Source organism: Mercenaria mercenaria, chromosome 14, assembly GCF_021730395.1.
Source record: "Mercenaria mercenaria strain notata chromosome 14, MADL_Memer_1, whole genome shotgun sequence".
In the NCBI taxonomy this organism is placed as follows: Eukaryota; Metazoa; Mollusca; class Bivalvia; order Venerida; family Veneridae; genus Mercenaria; species Mercenaria mercenaria.
The window spans coordinates 57,416,666-57,436,466 of record NC_069374.1 but is presented as its reverse complement, the minus strand read 5'-3'; the positions used below and the strand labels follow the sequence as shown (position 1 = coordinate 57,436,466).

General features: G+C 35.0%; 1 protein-coding gene across 1 annotated transcript in view; it reads left to right on the top strand.

Annotated features, from left to right (window-relative positions):
- LOC128548201 (E3 ubiquitin-protein ligase MIB2-like) overlaps nt 1-19,801 on the top strand; it is a 75,561-nt gene that overhangs the window by 19,600 nt on the left and 36,160 nt on the right. The window contains exons 2-9 of the mRNA XM_053522650.1: nt 7,873-8,071; nt 10,737-10,837; nt 11,034-11,099; nt 12,305-12,454; nt 12,838-12,959; nt 13,322-13,441; nt 13,874-13,978; nt 16,767-16,932. Of these exons, the coding sequence (XP_053378625.1) occupies nt 7,873-8,071; nt 10,737-10,837; nt 11,034-11,099; nt 12,305-12,454; nt 12,838-12,959; nt 13,322-13,441; nt 13,874-13,978; nt 16,767-16,932 (1,029 nt within the window). The remainder of the gene's footprint in view (nt 1-7,872; nt 8,072-10,736; nt 10,838-11,033; nt 11,100-12,304; nt 12,455-12,837; nt 12,960-13,321; nt 13,442-13,873; nt 13,979-16,766; nt 16,933-19,801) is intronic.

Here is a 19,801-nt window from a genome sequence, read left to right as displayed (position 1 = left end):
TCTGTGACCTTCGCCATCAATATTTCATTCCAAGTGCCAATACATAGAAATAGCCAAAACGTTGAATGGCAAAATGTAAATAAATGTTTAAGCATCAACAACAATCTTCTAAATTACGTAGAAATACACAAATATGCGACGATTACGGGCCAATCACAATAATATGACTACGGAAGACAATAAGGGACATATATACCATAAACATACAGAAAACATAAACTACAGACAGTGTATACTTTACCCTGCGACAGTTACAAAAAAAATCAAAACACGTCTTCGGATATAATATTCATTCATTCTACGATTTGAACCCATTTTGACAGGTCGCAAAAAGTAAACAAAAATGTTTGCAATTTGCATGTACATACTAAAAACGCAAACGTATTTTGGGAAGATAATGAAATAACTTCGTTAACGGGCCTTTTCTAGTTTTTGACCCCAGATGACCCATCTCAAAATTGACTTAGATTTCATCATCTGACAGTTTAATCATTCTGACAAAATTTCATGATGATCAGTTGAAAAATACAGCCTCTATTGCATACACAAGGTTTTTTATTTGGTCTAGTGATCTAGTTTTTAATCCCAGATAATCCATATTCAAACTCCTTCTGTACATTATCAAGGGCAACAATTTTGACTAAATTTAAAGAATATGCCCTGTAAAATACTACCCTACATTTTCTTTTAATTTGACCGGATGACCTAGTTTTTGACCCATATCACCCACATTAAACTTGATCTAGATTTCATCCAGACAAACATTCACATCAAATTTCATGAAGATTTGTGTAAAATGCAGTCCCTATTGCATACACACGCTTTTTCTTTGATATGACCTAATGCCCTAGTTTTTGATTCAAGATAGCCAATATTCAGACTTACCTAGATATTATCAAGGCAATTATTCTGACCAAAATTCATGCAGATCAGATAAAAGTACAGCTTCTATCGCATACACAAGGTTTTTCTTTGATTTATTCTATTGCCCAAGTTTTTGATTCCAAATAAGTTATTTTATTAAGGTTATCATTCTTACCAAATTTCATAAAGACCAATCGAAAAATACACCTATCGCATTCACAAAATTATTACTTGATTTGACCTAGTTACCTTATTTTTGACCCAAGATGACCCATTTCTGAACTTTGCTTAGTCGTCTTCAAGGTTAACCTTATTATCAAAACTCATGTAGATCAATTGATCAAAATGACAGCCTATATTGCATACACAAGGTTTGTCTTTGATTTGACCTAGTGAGCTAGTTTTTAACCTCAGATTACCCATATTCAAATTTGACAACGATTTTATAAAGGTTATCATTCTGACAAATGTTCATGAAGATCAGCTGACACCATCTAAATGTTGACACTCAGACAGACAGACAGACAGACGTCAGACTGATAGGCAACGGACGTCGGACATCGAGCGATGTCCGACGTCCCCTGAGCATTGCTTAGGTGAGCTTAAATCCCAAACAAAATCAGAACACGTCTTCAGATATAATATTCATTCATTTTGCGATTTTAAAAACATATTTTTGACACTGACAGGTCGCAAAAAGTAATCAATAATATTAAAAACGCAAACGTATTTTGGGAAGATAAAAAGAGCATGCATCATCCATATATCATATCATAGTTAACCATTCGCTCGAAAAAAATAATAGTATGAACAGTTTGTATTCTTATAAATGTTATTCAATTGTTTACTAAAACACAGCTTTTATGTGTTTTGTGACTTTTTACAAATGTGGTGAATCAGAAAATTGAATAAAATTATATATTTGCATAATGTTATTATAATGTTATTAACAGCACTTTGGTTTAAAAGTATGCTAAATTCTACAATTGTATTCCCTTTAACTTATACTGTGTCCAATAGAAACAAACAAACAATAACAACCTTATCATTTATCATTTGGTATGTAGCACGTGGGTGATCAATATGTGCATTGAAACATAACACTGTACTCATCACATCTTATACATAGTCTTATATAATTATAGAGGAACTGCACATACCACAGTTGTAATAGCATTTTCATAATTTTCCATTAGAAAATGTTTAAAAGTATCACATATAGAGAATACATCTTCATAGAAAAACATTTGTCTAAATTTTTTAACTTAAACTCTGTTAAAACTCATCATCATAAACGTATACATATTGCTGCCAATATTTTACAGTTTTTTTTTTAAATATTGATAAAGTCCCGTCGATCTCCCAAAGCTGAATGACAATTAAAAAACCTTACATTTAACACGAAAACTTCATGCACAATCATCGCCTACTGGACACACTATTCGACCAATGGAAAATAATTTTCTTCAGATTCACATTCGTTCAACCGCAGAAAATTATATTTCCCTTAAACTAATACTGTGTCCAATGGAAACAAACAAACAACTTTATCATTTATTATTTGGTATGTAGCATCTTGGGTGATCAATGTGAAATTAAACAACGGGCTGTAAAGCAGATAAAAAATTGGCAGCTAAACTTCAAATTGATATTCAGAATCAAAATACATTTATGTATATACTCAGAAAATGTTGATGAACTATTTATATATTACATAAACCAAGTGATAAGGAAACTGCCAATCTTTCTTTCAAATTATCTTTTATATAACCGTCTTTCGCATTTTCACTAGCCCAACGGCCGTGTCTTTTAAACATTCTGTCTTTAATACCAGTATTGGCTGCGGCCGTAGCCCCGCCAGATCTCAAAGAATGTAAACTATACTTAGCTATATCAACCACATGCGGTTTCAAAGCATTCAAAAACAGTTCACGTAAGTTTGTATAAGAAATGAAATATATTTAAAAACATTTTCACAAGGGCAAAGCACAGTTCCTGTCTTTGCAATCATTACCCAGTGTCCATCTCTATACTTATCAGTTTTGCTTTTCTCAATATAAATTGCCATGTAAGATTGCTCGAACACTATATCACATATTTTTAAATTTAATAGCTCTGCACTGCGTAAAATACCTGCATACGCTAAAATAATAGCACAAATAATCCTCTGATATTTTATATTTTTCTCTTGATACAAAGATTTATAAATAGACAAAATAATGTCAACAGTAATCGGGTCTTTCTTATTAGTAGGCTTTCCTAAAATTCTTCTATCAGCTTCTGATATATTGACAATGACTTTCGAATCTGTAGGTGAAACTAACCCATTAACCTCGTGAAACCATTTTATGGCATAATAACTTGTTACAACAAGAGCAGGCATATTCGCAGACTGAATCAAAGATGACAGATAAATAGCCACCGGTGAAAATTAAGCGGGCAAGATGTCCCCACTCCCTAAGGAATTACGAAGACTCAATTTTCCCAACGTTTGAAAGCTAGTTCATACTTTTTACACTTGTTTTCTGCTCTGGATCTCTTCAGTAACTCCGGGAGTAGGTGCACCTGGTCCACAAAAACCGATGGCAGTTCATCAATTTCATCTCTATCTGGAAAAATAAATTTTTAAGAAAATGTTTTATGAATATATCATTCTCTAAGGTTTCTTAGTTGAAAGTATTGGATCTAATATCTTAAATTTGTAGATAAATATTTTACATATTTGACAAATTTGCATACATACAAAATAAGCTTACAGTATTCCAATACTGTACACTCGTTTTATACACGTATAATCTCATACGTACTGGCTCAAGCGAGCACTTTATCCGGGAAAGCTCCCGTATTACAGGCGAAACCGCCAAACCCCAAACAACCGCTTTTTACTGCTGTTCTATAAATATATACAAGCATAAACATTTCTTTCCAATGTAAACATAAAAAAACTATGACAAGTGAAACAACTTAATAATGATTATTCTTCAGTCCATACAGAGTATTGTCCCTTAAAACTTCATTTGTAAAGCAAGCATTCGGAATCTTAAATCTGAATTCCCGAACATTCTATTGCCGTTTTTGCATTTAACATAATACTTTGCCTCGGTAGGCAAATCTATCCATTCAAACACATTCGGGATGAAGGATCCGTTTTGAAACAATAAGCCGATTTCCATAAAGGAATGATCAAAATGCCTTATGCTTTATCAACAAGCATCTTTTTTAAAACCCTGTTCACTAAATAGACTGGAGGAACAAACAGGCCGAATTCTGACGACCAGGAAACAGTAAGAACGTGTACACCTAAAGACGCGGGATTCCAAAACTTGGAATAAAATCTTGGAAATTTCGCGTTGTGTTCTGACGCAAACCAATCAATGCTTAAAGCGCCAAATTTATTCTTTATGATAGATAATATAGCGTAAGAAATACCCCAGTCATCATAATCTATTATCTTAGAAAGATAATCAGCTTTTTCATTTTGCGAACGGGGAATCTATTCCATTTCCAAAGAGATAGCATGTTGCATGCAAAGTTGAAAATTGTTTAACGCTAAACCTTGAAGATCTTTTTTCATAGAGCCTTTAGAGACTACGAAAACCACGCCCTGGTTGTCAGAAAACCACTTGACGCGTTGATTCATTAGCACGTGCACTAAAGATTTGAGAACAGATAAAACTGCTGACAATTCCCTCCAAGTGGATAATTTGAGACTCTCATCTAAAGACAACATCCCATGTGAAATGTCATTTACTGTACTAACCTCGTAACGTGCATAGCCCGAGGTGCTAGCATCGCTATACACTATCCTTGGACACATGTGTGACTGATATATATCTTTAACATTAACAGTTTCTAAATGCCTTTCCCAAAATTTAATCTGTTCGACACTTTCTACAGACAATGAAATATATGAATCCCAAGTTCGACCCTGTAAAATATCAGCACTCAAATATTTTGTCATTATTTGAGTCACGTGACCAATGACAATAGACATTTGTCCTACGAAACTCGCTATTTTTCTAACAGCAACACGTCTGTGTGTTTTTAAGTCTTGCAAAATTTGCAAGGCTGTTGCCTTAGCCTTTCCTATTCTCTGTACTGAAATACTAATTTTGCCTTCTTTAGAATTCAAAATAGCAACCAAGAATTGCAAATTCTGTACTGGTTTCTATATAAATTTAATAGCATTTTGAACAAAACCTGAAAGCAACAGATCTTCTGTGAACTGTGAGCTTAATTGTTCTTTATTATGGTAATTACTTGCACACCCGAACGCATCATCTTGAAACATAAGAATGTATTTACTTTCAGCCCTCCATTTAGCGACCAAAGGTCTTGTTACCTTTGTAAATATGTAACATGCACTTGATAAACCAAATAGTAGAACAAGAAATTTGCAAATACTGAATTACACCATTCTTATCTGTCCATGAAAAACCCAGAAATTCAGTGTGAGCTTCAAAAATTTATATGAAATGATACGCACTTGTAATATCAAATTTAAACATATAAAAATAACTTTTTCTAAATAAGATAAAGCTATGCGTAAATCTTCAAATTTCACAGATTGTTTCCATAAGTGCTTGTTAACTTCACGTAAATCTAAGATTAATCTCATTTTCCCATTATTTTGTATTGATACGGTCAAAGGATTAACTATCCAGGGAGGCTGAGAACAAGGCTGAATCAAAGATCTGTCGATAAGGTCCTGAATTGCTGAACTAACAAATTCTGGCTGCAATAGTACTGAACCATTGTTTTTATTGATTGAGCGAGGTGGCGTAGAATAAAATGGAATTTTATAGCCAAATTTTATAACATCTAAAACAAATTCTTACGCAACTATATCACACCAAAATTGTACATCTTTTTCTCAACCTTCCACTTACAATAAAATTTTCTGTCCCTGCTCGTACTCAAAAAAATTATGTTTGAAGTTACTAAAGTCATAATCATACTCATCTTTGAATGTAAAGCTACTTTCTGGCTGCTGACTGGTTCCCGGTTGAACGGGTGGTGAACGGACAGTCCCGACGGAAATGGCTGAAGCTTCCACAGGCAAAGCATGGACCTGGGGCTGCTGCGCTGTGCCCAGTGAACTGTGGACCATAACTGTAGGCTCCGAAAGAGGGACGAAAAGAAGTTACCCTGCCGAAATCGGGTAAAACTGGTCTTGTAGGATGTTCCTGGTTCCTTGTGAAAGGCCGAGCAGGAGCAATATAATCCATCTGAGGGAATTTAGTAGTCGCAGACCGGTTAACATTCGAAGCAGACTGGCTGTTGTTCTTTCTTTTAAGAGCACGATTTTCGGCTTTTCTGATTTTCGCCTCATCTTCTTCGTCACTGGCAATAGGATTACTTTCGTATAATTTTACTGTGTCCCAGCCGGCCGAACTGTCAGTTTTTTTCCGTGTCCAACTGCCCACTGAACCTGTTTTACTGACTCATCAATGTCGCTATTAAACTGGTACTGAATCTTGTTGCCTTGAAATTTCCTAACAATTTTTGTCTCAGTTTTCAATTTATTCACTTCACTGACAACTGACAACAGTTCTAGAACTACCTTGTAATTCCTCTTTCATATCTAGAAAGTCCCATCTTTGTGTTCTCAGTTCATCCAAAACAAGTTTCATTTGATCACTAACAGAAATGTTTTGTGAATTTAAAGATGGCGACGAAGAACTGTCGCGCTGTAAATTTTCATCCATTTCAATACACACCGGGATAAAATATTGATAAAGTCTCGTCGATCGCCGTAAGCTGAATGACAATTAAAATACCTTACATTTAACACGAAAACTTCGTGCACAATCACCGCCTACTGGACACACTATTCCACCAATAGAAAATAATTTTCTTCTAATTCACACTCGTTCAACCGCAGAAAATTACATTTTACAGAAATTACAAAGATATTCGACCTTTATATACGAGCATACAATGCGTGTCCGAGTGATAGTCATAACTTATTAATTGGATACATGTGTATGGTTTATTTAAACCTACAGTTGTAAATGAAATCCTGTATAATGAGAAATGTAAGTGCCGCAAATTATGTCAAAATATAAGTTTTAACACATGGCATTTTGATCTATATATCATATATATTTTGGGAGACAGCTCCCAGATGAACCGGGGATGTTTAAACTTCAATAAAGTCTTTGTCTTCAATCATTCACATTAACATCATATATCATATATCATATACTTTTTTTCAGAGGCCAAAACCACCAGACTATTATAATATATTCTAAGCAAAGTGTGTCCATTCAAACCATCTTGTGTCTTCTTAACTATATTTAAAGGACAAATGTCGGAGTCCATTTAACAATATTCTGTGTTGAATTAGTCCAGGTTAATCACATTTTTTATCAAATTAGTCTAAGTTCTAGATCAAGTGGGTCCATTTTACTCATAATCAAAACTTAAGTCTCTCTAGATTGAAACAATTTTAGATCAAGTGAGTCCAGTTTACCCACATTTTTATGTGTGTCCGGATTATCCATGTTCTACAGGAATCAGAATATATGGTACTGTAATGGTGAATACTTGGGAAAACATGCTGGATAAAGGCGACAATACACGGCTTCAAGATGCATTGACTGCTATATGTCATATAGAACAGGCTTTCAGCAACAATTTGCGGATACAAACCATTCTTTAGTGAGATATATGACTCTCGGTCTTCGGTGTAAGTGACCGTTGTTACGATAACATTGATTACAATGATGATTATATTGATTACGATGATGTTAATATATCTATCGTACTCAGCTAGTAATAGCACTGTCACGGCTGCTTTAAGATAATTTTCTGTTGCTGGTGTCAGTGCTATTGTTACTTTTGTTGCTACGTGAGGTGATGGTGGAAATATAAAAGACACCAGGTTGAGCTTACAGGGAAAATGAAGACAATCCTGAAACCAGAAAGATGTTGAAACTCCAGGAGTGTTTTTTGATCTACTTACGCTGACAAGGATTCAAGTTTAAAGGTAGCTTCTTTTTGCAGGAGTAAAACATTTTGTACAGATACAGATTCAATGCAATGGTTCCTGCATGATCACAAAAGACAACAACGTATATGGTTTTCGTTGGAAATGTCTGGTATGTGTTGACAGGGATAATTGCACACCGTGTTATATGAAACCAATCGATAAAGTCTGCGTGAATCACCCGTTTGCCAGATATATAACAGGTTTCTCAACGGTGTAAGTCACATGTTTACTGTATGAATGAATGTCGTATTTGTTGATTCTTGATTTTTCTTTGTTCCCTCCTCTTTTTGTTGTGCAGCTTCCACAGCAATATCTTCAGCAGAAATATTATCGTTTCTTTGATTTTGTTAGCAACTGTGTTGCTATTATGGTAGTCAAAAGTATCATCATCAGTGTTATCGTCAACCAATAACATTTACATCAATCTTCAAAATGTCCTAAATTACCATCAGCATTTTAATCATTGTTACTACTACCGCCAACAGAATTGTTGTCGTAGAGATCACCAGCATCATAAAGCATATGGATTATCACAATAGCATCGTCATGTTGAATGTCATCATCACTGCAATATGTAGAACATGGGCAATTCAATTGTTAGGGGCATACATAGTACAGGTAACTTCCTAATCACTGTCATGTAGAATATAAGCATATCATCACCATCATCATGCTGACTGTGTTAAGCCTTACCATCATCACTTCGAAAATACGAGAAGCCTTTTCATCATCGTCAGGTATCAAAATTCACAACCTCATCGTCAATTCAAGTAGAGAAAGGGTAACATTGTCATGTTGAACATATGCAGCTTTCTTTGTTAAGTGGCAACCTTTTCATCAGCGTCATGTGAAAAACGGACATATTCATACCTTATCAGTATCGTCATGTGAATATGGACATATTGCTAGCCATTGTCATGAAGAACATGGGTATCCTCTTGTAAAACATATCCAAGGTTATCATCATTTTATATTAAATATGGTGAAAGTCTTGAAGCACATAGTAATCTCGTCATCATCGTCATATTGAACATGGGCAATTTTGCTATAATCGACATGTAGAAATCAGGTGCCCTCGTCATCATTGTCAGTTAAATATATAGGTAGCCTCATCCTCATAATCATTATCGTCATCACCACCATCATCTTGTAGAACATGGGCAAATTTAGCAACATCATCATAATTAAAATGGGCAAATACAATTCTTATCATTATCTAATCGTTTGGTACTTCTTTAATAGCCCAATTATCATCATCATCATTTAGAACATCTATAAGGGAGATCAAACATTTTCGTCTTCATCGTTGTGCTCATTTGATCTTATTTTATATTGTGTACGAGGGGCATTTCAAAAGTAATGCAGCTGGGGTGATATAAAGCGCGCGTTTGATAGATTTTAAATCATTTAAGCGTCATACCCTCAGAGTAATCCCCCTTGTTACGTACACAAAGTTTCAAACGTTTAATCCAGTTCTTAAAGGCATCTTCATACTCATTTTCAGGTATACCCAGCATACACTGATAAACAGCGGACCCCAAGGCCTGTCGGGACCTATACCTTCTACCAGCTAAATGTTTTTTTCAATTTAGGGAACAAGAAATAGTCACACGGGGCTAGGTCTGGGGAATAGGGTGCATGTGGAAGAACTCGAACCAATTCCTTGTTCAAAAACGAGGTCACAATAGCAGACTTATGCGCTGGGGCGTTGTCATGCAACAAGGATAGGTGCTTAAAGCCAGTGTGTGGGCGACGTTTGAAACATTGTTTTTTAAGTTTCTTCAACACTTTTTCTATATAAAATATACGAGTCACAGATTTTCTATTTGGTACAACCAGTTGCATAATAGGGCCACGTATATCAAAGAAAATAACAAACATTACTTTCTTAGCACTTATCAATCTTTTGGCAATTGAGGGGCGGCGACAGTTTTTGGTAGTCCATATTTTGTTGTTTATTTTTCTGGTAGGCTCGAAAAAGTGAACCCATGTCTCATCTTCTGCAATAATGTCAGAAAACTGCTTTCTTTGATATTTTGGAAACATTTTAAGCAGTTTTCTGGCGGTTTCAAGTCGGACATGCTTTTGCTTGTCTGACAACAAATGAGGGATCCATCTAGCTGTAATACGTCTCATTTTTTAATTACGTTTTAGAATGCGGAATACGCTTGCGGCTGAAATACCAACTCTACTAGCTATCTGATGAACAGTTAGTCTGGCGTCAGACTTAACCACATCACATACTTTGTTAACCATAGTGTTAGAAGTAGCACTACAAGGACGTCCCGATTTTGGTGCATCATTAATGGAGTCACAACCGCTTTTAAACTTCTTAATCCACTTCGTGACGGTGGCATACGACACTTCATTCTGTCCATGAACAACACACAATTCGTCAAACATCTCCTTCGTTGATACGCCAAGCTGGCATCGAGTCTTTATATAACCTCGAATTTCAGCTGCCTTTACATTTCTCTTGCCAACCATTTTACATGTACTATAGTATCAATGACTATTTGTTGCGTTTATCACTGTATTAGCGATAATACTGCGTGTACACCTGTAAATTTGGTATGTCTGTGTAGAGAATGAATGTCTCGCTATATCGGTACAATTTTCAAGAAAATCCCGTGCAAGGCGAGGCCGCACGATAATCAGTTGCATTACTTTTGAAATGCCCCTCGTATCATTCTGCAGTTTTGTGCTGTTTCAAATATTCTTATTTTTAATTTTAAGGTCTATATGTGTTAAATTTCATCCATTTTGTCGTAAGGTAAAATAGAAAGTTTGCATTATTCAAAATAATTAAATCTAAGTTAAAAAGAATCATTATGTTATACTATACATACTTTCATGGAATTGATTGTTTCAATTTTAGAGTCCGAGTGCCCCCTAGAAAATTGAGCAAGGAGATCCCTCTATATGGGATCTTTCCGGGAGCCGAGGTCACAAAAATCGCGTCATCTTCTTCGGAAAATGGTGTGTATTACTGACATATTTTTATATACATTTATAATAGTTAAATGCTTTAAATGATGAATTATAAAAAAAAGAATAAAAAACTTTTAATAAAAAATCAAGTTATGGATATTGAGGTAAACAGAATGCAACGATTAATATTCACCAATTTTGAAATTGAATGAATTTGACCATTACGGCAGCGTTTTATTTTCAGAACAACTTGGCATTGTTAAGAAATTAATACATCTTCAAACTGATACCTACAGAAGCGCAGTTAAAGGTATGTTTGTATTATACTTATACTAAAAAGAGCGGGGTTATATAACGACTGTTTTTCTTTTTTAATTTATTTGCACTAATTTTCCTAATCGAAAGGATCAGTAGCGCAGCGAAACATTTTTATTGATGTAAGGTAGAACAAGAATGGTGTCAATATTGTATGGCACTTGCATCGATCGTAAAATAGAGAAAAGTGGAAACTTCAGAGGTCGCTCAACACGACAAAAACGAAAATGTTGCAGGGTCGGTTTGATTGAGCCTGTTCATGGACGGTAGTGGAAATGCATGCTATCGTCTACGCCCTCTAGCTCCGGGATGAGCAGAACTCAACATTTACACATGCTGAAAGTACAAGAAGCAGTTTAGAGACATCCGCAGATGTATTCAAACGGCGGTGAACATGGAACCTTCAATGATACACGTGTTTAGGCGTGTAATTCCATGAAGAGCGGCGTTTGGTCCCCACATAAAGTAAATGGTTAGTAGTCGGACATAGAAGTCCCGATGAAATGCGCATGTCATTTTCATGTTGATGATGTATACCAAGTTTCATTTCATTTGGATGGAACCTGTAGGAGGAATTTAGTACACAAAGTTCCGATGTTGTTGTAATATTTCCAAACCCCAAAAAGGCCATAACTCCAGAACAATAAAACAACATGACAGCTATAAGGAAATGCGCATGTCCACTAAATGTTGATGTTGCATACCAAGTTTCATTGCAGAAAGTTTAGAGTGGTGTAAAGAAGAAAGTAGGACTGACGAACCAACAGTTCAAACACTATATGACTCCTTGGTCATTGGCACCGGTGGCATAACATTTATCGGTTAAATACCAGTGTACACTGACTTTCAATGTTCCTTGTGCCAAAACATTTTGTAGATTGAATTTAAGATTTAAGTTTACTAAGTTCTTCGATTCCGCTGACATCTCTTTGTCAGGAACTTATTGTAGTTACCTTGCAGAATGATTCTTTCCATTTAGTATCATTCTGCAATTGTGCCTAATTTCCAGAATAGTGTTACATCACCCTATCTGTACAGTAGATAGTTTGACATTATTCTTAAGCGAAAGTAGATCGGTTCTGCCTGACAAGCTCGTTTAATCAGATAAAGTAGATCCGACGGATCATATTAACCATTAGACTAACAAACTGTTTATGACAAATGCTAGCTGTTGTGTATAAATTTACATAAATATTACAGTGGAATGGACGGGAGCAACACAGAAGAAAACACGTGAAGGCAAACCTGATTGGCCAATATACAGAATAGGGGCGGACGGGAAGGTGGAGCTTAAATTGGTAACACCATTCTCCCCAGGAACTGTATATATTGACCATTTGCCAGTCTTGGGTACGTATCAGTCTCTGAATACGCTGGAATCTTTATATAAAATATTTTTAGTTGTAAATCAGGATCCCAAGTCGGGTGCTTTGGTAGAAAAGCCGATATTCCGTAAGCCAGCTGGATGGCTTCCTCACATAAGAATTCAACGCTCCGGGTGAGGTTCAAACCCACTTTGAGGAGGGACAAATGATTTGAAGTCTGTGACCTTAACCACTCGGCCACCGAGGCCCCTTGACCTGTTTGTTTGAAATATGTGATTTACCTAATTTTTTCTTTACTTATCTATATTTGCATTAAACATGTTTGTTCTGTACTTACGTAACGTATAATATGTGCACTGTGATTAGTTTTTGAGTCGTAAAAGAAATCAGAAAAGGGCTTTGTTTCAGATCTGACCATGCCGGTTGATCAAGAGTTCAATGTAGGAGACAGAGTTCGTGTTGACCTTAACTTAAATACATACATGCAATTACACCATGAATATGGTGGCTGGAGTTCAGACCTGCAGAAGGTAAAACTGCTACGACTGTTGCCGGTTTAAGTAGTTACTTACTATAAAATTTTCATGTTGTGTCAATCATTTGCACAAATATGACCAGAACCACCATTTGGACGAGTTATATGTTTTACGTATATATTGCACATTTTTGAAAATTGTGTAATATTTTGTTTTAAGTGATAATTTTAGTAAGAATGATGGCTGACAGTTTGATTTCCATCACCCAATCATTCGTATACAAAATATTAGAATGGTTTAAACGAATAATCACTTTTTAAGTTTACAGAGTCATGTTTTAATCTGAGTTTTTTCATCCCCATTCCACGACTTCATGTTAACGAATACTTTATTTTGTTCTTAATTGAACTTTTCAGGTGTTTGGCGAGGAGGGTACAGTGACAGAGGTCAAGGACACGAACAGAAGGGTTGTTTCTGTTCGTTATGAATCCCTTAGTATCGACATCCGTGCCATATACATGAATGTGTTAACAAAGGTTTGTATTCATTTACGAATACAATTGTTATCAAGTTAAAATGTAATCACATGCGTTTTGATGACTGTATTAGTGTTTAAATATAAATCCGTCATCGCCTTTGAAACAGTTACCGTCGAGCAGAGATAACTCATTCCTTGCTCCATCTGAATTGTCTAGGGTTTTTGTCATTACTAAGACCAGTCAAAATGAGATGTTAAAAAAATTCTTGTATTCCTTCTCGCAAGTATAACAATGAATTTAATTCATGTTTTTTTTCATAAATTGTTATTTTCAAAGCTGTGATGGTTGTAAAATGCATTAATTCAAATTTAAAGATTCCCAAAAAGCGCTTTAGATTTAATTGAAAAAAAGCATTTCTGTTGCTCATCTAATATGATTTCTTTCATATGTACCTTATTAATGTTTATTTTATGATTTTTCTCTCCCTAGATATCAACTATCTCGGCAGGGGATACTGTGAGGATTATTCAGGACCAGAATGAAATGAAGAAATTGCAAGCTGGACATGGCGGATGGCAACAAGCATTTGTTTCTGTATGTGTTATTTGAGATTCTTGTATAATTCTATTTATATAAAATCATTCGTTATCACTGGAATCTAAAAATATTCATAACAAATGGTAGTGTAACCAAAACTGTGTCGAAAACGAAAACAAGCACCGTTAAAGCATAATTAAGCCTACAGATGTTTTGTAGTGTTGGTCACAGAAACTTTTATGTACTCTTGATCACAGAAAATTTTACTTACTGTCCAACATAGAAAGATATGTGTGCTATCGATCACAGGAACGTATATAAACTTTCGAACACAAATAGGTTAATATACTTCCGATCACAGGAGTATACACTGTCAGTTAATCACAGAAAGTCACCTGTCGATCATAGAAAAATATATGTACTATCGATTACAGAAAGGTTTATGTCTATAACAGAAAGATATGTGTACTTATCACAAACTGGCGTACGGGCCTCAATGTATCTGTAGTTTAAATGCAGGTATTGTATCATCTTTTAGTAAATTTTTGAGTTATTGAGGTAAATGTCATATTTTACGCGTTCAGTACCTCTCATATTTTTCTTTACTTAACTTCCTATGTAAATTTTATTAAATTCGGTTCAGTGATAAGAAAGCTGATATTTTTCAAATTTCAGTAATTTATGGTTTTATCCCCAAAACCACTATAACGGGCCATAAATTGTCCAATTCAAATCCGCACCAAAGTAGTTCGATTTCCCGGCTGTATCGTGATTCCCGTGAAAATGTAAATAGTCAGAGTACACGCGTATGTGTGAGTCCCATGAAATCTAGTTTTTGGCGGGACATAACCCTACAAACAGACTGGACTAGATATGCCTAGTGCACACAATTTTCGACATTAGATGAAATTTTGTCACTTTTATTTTTCTTGGCAGATATTTTGCTCGATCGAGGTTAGAAATTTGTTTTTTAGAATTTTTGAATAACGATTTTTATTTCTAAATTTTTGTTCATTCTACAGAATTTTGTAAAACTTTTACTTTTCGGCATGAGATTGTGGCTAGTTTCTGTATGTCAGTATAATTTATTAAATTTTTCAGACTTTTGTGAATTATTTAATTCGAAAGAAGAATCTAAAATGTTTCGTTTGTATAGCTGTAAGATTTATATTGAAATTTGTGTAACATGAGTAATTAGAAAATTATCTTTGTCTTAAATCGTTTATGTCAATCTTTCCGTTGTAAACTATGAAACGCCGGTACAGCATTGCATTGTTATGTATAAATAAATATGTTTGCAAGTATGGTACCGTGTATTTACTATGTAATTGTAATTTGAAGAGATTGTGTGCCAGTCTATAGCATATATATACAATGTTCGTTTTGTTGTATGGTAGTTGATACTTTCATACCAGCTAATGTATTACGTTTAATCTGCATTGCATTTTGTTAATTAGTTGTAAATAATAGCTGCAATTTATCATTTCCTTTTTTAGACCCCTGAGAGACAGCTCAGAGATACAAACACGTACCAACATAGGGTGCTAAAAAGGAGTCAACGATTTCACTGTTTAGAGGGACTTTACTTGAAGATACGTTTTTTTTTTGTTGTTTGTGTGTGCGTGTGTGTGTGTGTGTGCGTGCGTGCGTGCGTACATGCGTGTGTGTGTGTTACTTTAAGTATGAAGTAATAGCAAAACACCTGTGATAGAAGTGAAAGATGGAAATGAACATTAAATTTAAGGACAGTACATCTTCTAGAAATAGATACAGAGCTGAGATTTTTTTTTATTTTTCTCTTCGTTCTTTTTTTTTATTTTTTCCTTCATTCATTGTATATAATTATTGTTTTGTAAATAAATTTGTAAATATTTTAATAGTTGTTAAGTTGTTTTGGTAGTTACTGTCCCCGGTTCGTCCGTCCTGTCACAGTACTGTACGATCGTTTAGAGTTTTACTAAACAAATATGCTGAATCTCAAAATGGAATATCATTGAGATAAACATTTCGATTATGTTGTGATGATAAGTCTTTGAGATCGATATTACACGCTGACTTGAACCTATTCAGAAGTATGTCTATAACCAATGAGACCTGTAAGTATTTTCCATGAAACATGATAAACACTTCCATAGCAATAATTATGTCAGAAAATATTGATACCAGTGATACAGGTCTTACTGCATGTCTGTCACAATCATGTCCGTGCTCTAAGTCGAACAGTTTTCATCCGATCTACAACAAACTTAAACAAATTGTGATTGAAAATAAGTCATCGGCCAAGTTCGATAACTAGCCAAAACGGCCCAGGCATTTCGTAATTACCGAAAATACTGATGCCAGTGATACAGGTCTTGGTTGAGGCAGATACAAAGTAGAGAAGAAATGCCAATCTAGATGATTAGGCAGTTGTGGGAGACATGCGCTTTTCTCAAAAGCATCTCTTGTTTGTTTCGTTGAATGTAATGTCACATTGACATAACAGGTTCAGCTTTACCTGGTGGAGGAAAAACGCATGTGCTCATCCGGGTATTATTTCAGATATAGGCGGACACCAAACTAATGTAACTTATCTACAATATGAAGGAATTCTACAACAATTCATAGCCACAGTGTTGAAGGACTAGTGATTCGAAGTCGGCGACCTTAATCACTAGGCCACGGATGCCATAGGGATAAAAATGTGACTTATTTCTGATTTATCACGGTTATATACAATATTTCACTAAACAGCTACAGTTGGACCTATGTCGTAATTAAAATATTAGTAGCTTTTTGGCAGTATATTTAGTATGTAATATATAATAAATGATGATAAAAATGATGGATTTTCTCCTTTGTTTAGATCCTTGGAGCTACCGGGCGTGTTGTACGCATTGACGATTCTAAGGATGCCATTGTGAATGTTGCCGGGGAAACGTTCGTTCTTAACCAATCATGTCTCGTTTTCCAACAGCATGGAGAGGGGATAACACCACTGTCGTCTGATTGTAAGAAACGACGCTTGAAAGGTATGTTGGCATTTTGCCCTGAACAATATTTGACAAAATATTATGACTTTAACGAGTTTTAAAACTTTAATACGCTAATGATGAAACATAGTTTTTTTTTATATTGATGCAGATTGTCATTAGTCTGATATTATTATTTCTTGAGATATTTTGTTTCCCAAGAACGTGGTTTGCAATGGAAAAAGTGTTTCTAGGGTAACCGTGAGAATGATACAGCATCCGAAGCAATGATGTTTTCCCAGTGGTCTGTTGTTAGGTTTGAAAATACTTTTAGAGACAAAGAAAAGAAAAAGGACCTGATGAGTGTCCATAAAAATGCTTTTAAAATAAAATAGATTGCAATTTCTTTTTTCACAATATATAGCCATTATATTAATGTTTTTACATTCAGCAGTTAAGTTTTGTAAAATAAATAAGTCAAACGTTGTCGGGAGTAAATCAATTATTCACTAATTCTATGTTCCTAACTGCAAAAACAACTAACAAGAAATATAAGATACGGGTCTACATATTTGACAGCAATCCAATCGAGCTTAACAAAGAAGGTAATTGTAGTGTACTAAATTAGAAAGATTCATTTAGTAATATCCAACGTTTTCATAGAGCTAGCTAAAGTGAACACAGCACAGCCAAAAGTAAATGTAACATAGACAAAACATTCAAAAAACAGTCAACACAATAATGCACAACTAAGATAAACAGCTCACGCTTTCTAAGCACAGTCAACGTGAAACGTCTTTTTTGTGCCCCCCATGAGCGGTGGAGGCATATAGATCTACTCTTGTCTTGCATATAGATTTGCGTGAGTGCGTGCGTGCGTGCGTCCGACGTTCGTGATGCGCCTAGCTCAAAACGTATTTGATATAGATTCATGAAACCCTGCATGAGTCTTTAGCCCTAAAATATTTTCTGTTTCCGGTAACATGCTCAGAAACATTAGGGTAGGTAGGTCAGATTTTTTTTTTTGGTGGTGGGGGGGGGGGGGGGGGGGGGGTGGCGAGTGGTGCGATGGAATATTTTTTATCAAAGGAGACTTTTCGTAAATTATTTTTTTGTAAAAGAATGAATAAGATAAGGGGGTGTGCCTTTAGAAGCATCAGGTAGTTAATTTCTAAATCCCTGATCATGTTTAAAGCATAAAAAGTGCAGTTTTGCTACTTTTGTCATAAAATTGACAGAAATATTCTCCAATGCCATAAAAACATATAGAGTCGGGTCGAAAACTTAGGGTAGGTCGAGATACCGGAAACAAACATTTTTTACGCCTTATCATGATATGAACTTGCGCACCTCCTACTTTTCGTCTGACTCCGCCCCCCATTTGCAAGAGTTATGGCCCCTGAAATAGTCAAAAATGCACATTTACACATTGTGACACGCCTAGCTCAAGAAGTATTTGATATAAATTCATGAAACCTTGCATGAGTTTTAATCATGATATTAACTTGCGCACTTTGTTATTTTTCACCTGGATCTGCCCCCTATTTCCAGAGTTATGACCCCTGAAATAGTCAAAAATGCACATTTTTACTTTGTGACGCGCCTAGCTCAAAAAGTTTAATAATATAAATTTATTAAACCTTATATGTCTTATAAGTCTTTATCATGATATGAACTTGCGCACATTTTTTGTCTGCCTCCGCCCCTATTTTTAGAGTGATGACCCCTGATATAGCCAAAAAATAAACATTTTTACCTCGTGACGCACTTAGCTAAAAAGTACATAAAAATATGGATGAAAACTTACATGAGTCTTTATCATGATATAGCCGTGCACACTGCTTAGTTTTTGCTTGCTTCTTCTCTAAGGTTTAAAGTTATGGCCCCTGAAATAGTCAAAAACGCACATTTTCAAATAATTATGTGCCTAGCTCAAAAAGTATTTAATGTAAATTCATGAAAACCTGCTCGAGTCTTTATCATATTGTGACCTTGCACACTTGGTATTCTTCTAGAGAATGTTAGCGTTTATCACAGAGTTATGGCCCTTGAAATGACCAAAATAGTGGATTTTTTGTTTGTAATGTTCATAGCTCAAGAAGTATATGGTATAGAATAATGAATTCTTCTCATAAAAAGCTTTTAGGCTATACCCCATTACAACTGCAAACATTTGAATTATTTACCCTTATTTGTGAAAAATGTACCAGTGGGGGCACAATCTGTCCTACAAAGTTTCAATACAGCGCACGCTTTATCAACTCTACCAGAAAACCCGATTTTACAGCATGGCCACATACACAAAAAGTATACTTATCTTTTTATTCAGTTCTCACCAAGCCATCCGTCTTATTATCTACACTAAGCTACAACTCGCTCACCCTCTGAAAATATAAATGTACTGCTCACCATCTGAAAATATTAATTTACTTATTAAACGTTCCTGTTAATAGAGATAGACCTTTACAAAAATGAATTTTGGACAACCTTTCAAAAATCAGCAAAAGTGAAACTGCTAATGTTCGCATCACGGATAGAATAACCAGCTCAAATAAACAAAATAAATAAGTTTATCATGTTGTCAGAGCAGTTCTGTCAGAATTCTGAAACTTTCTGAAATATATATTCACTAAAACGGTATACGTTAAACTAATCACAACATAAGAAAGTAACACTTAATATATTAAACACTTTCATTTGGCTGGTCAGCACTATTCAGCCAAAAGCAAAAATCAAACCCACTTACAATTAGAAAAATCTTAAAAATGTGAATGTTAAATAACAGTTCTTAATTAATTTTGTATTATTTAAAAGTCCAACATTTCCTGGTTGTCTCTGAAAACTTTCTACCACAACATTGATAGCGTTTAAACAATGTCGAATGTTGATACATATGTGCATTTACTCATGTTACGGAGGGTAGATTTTA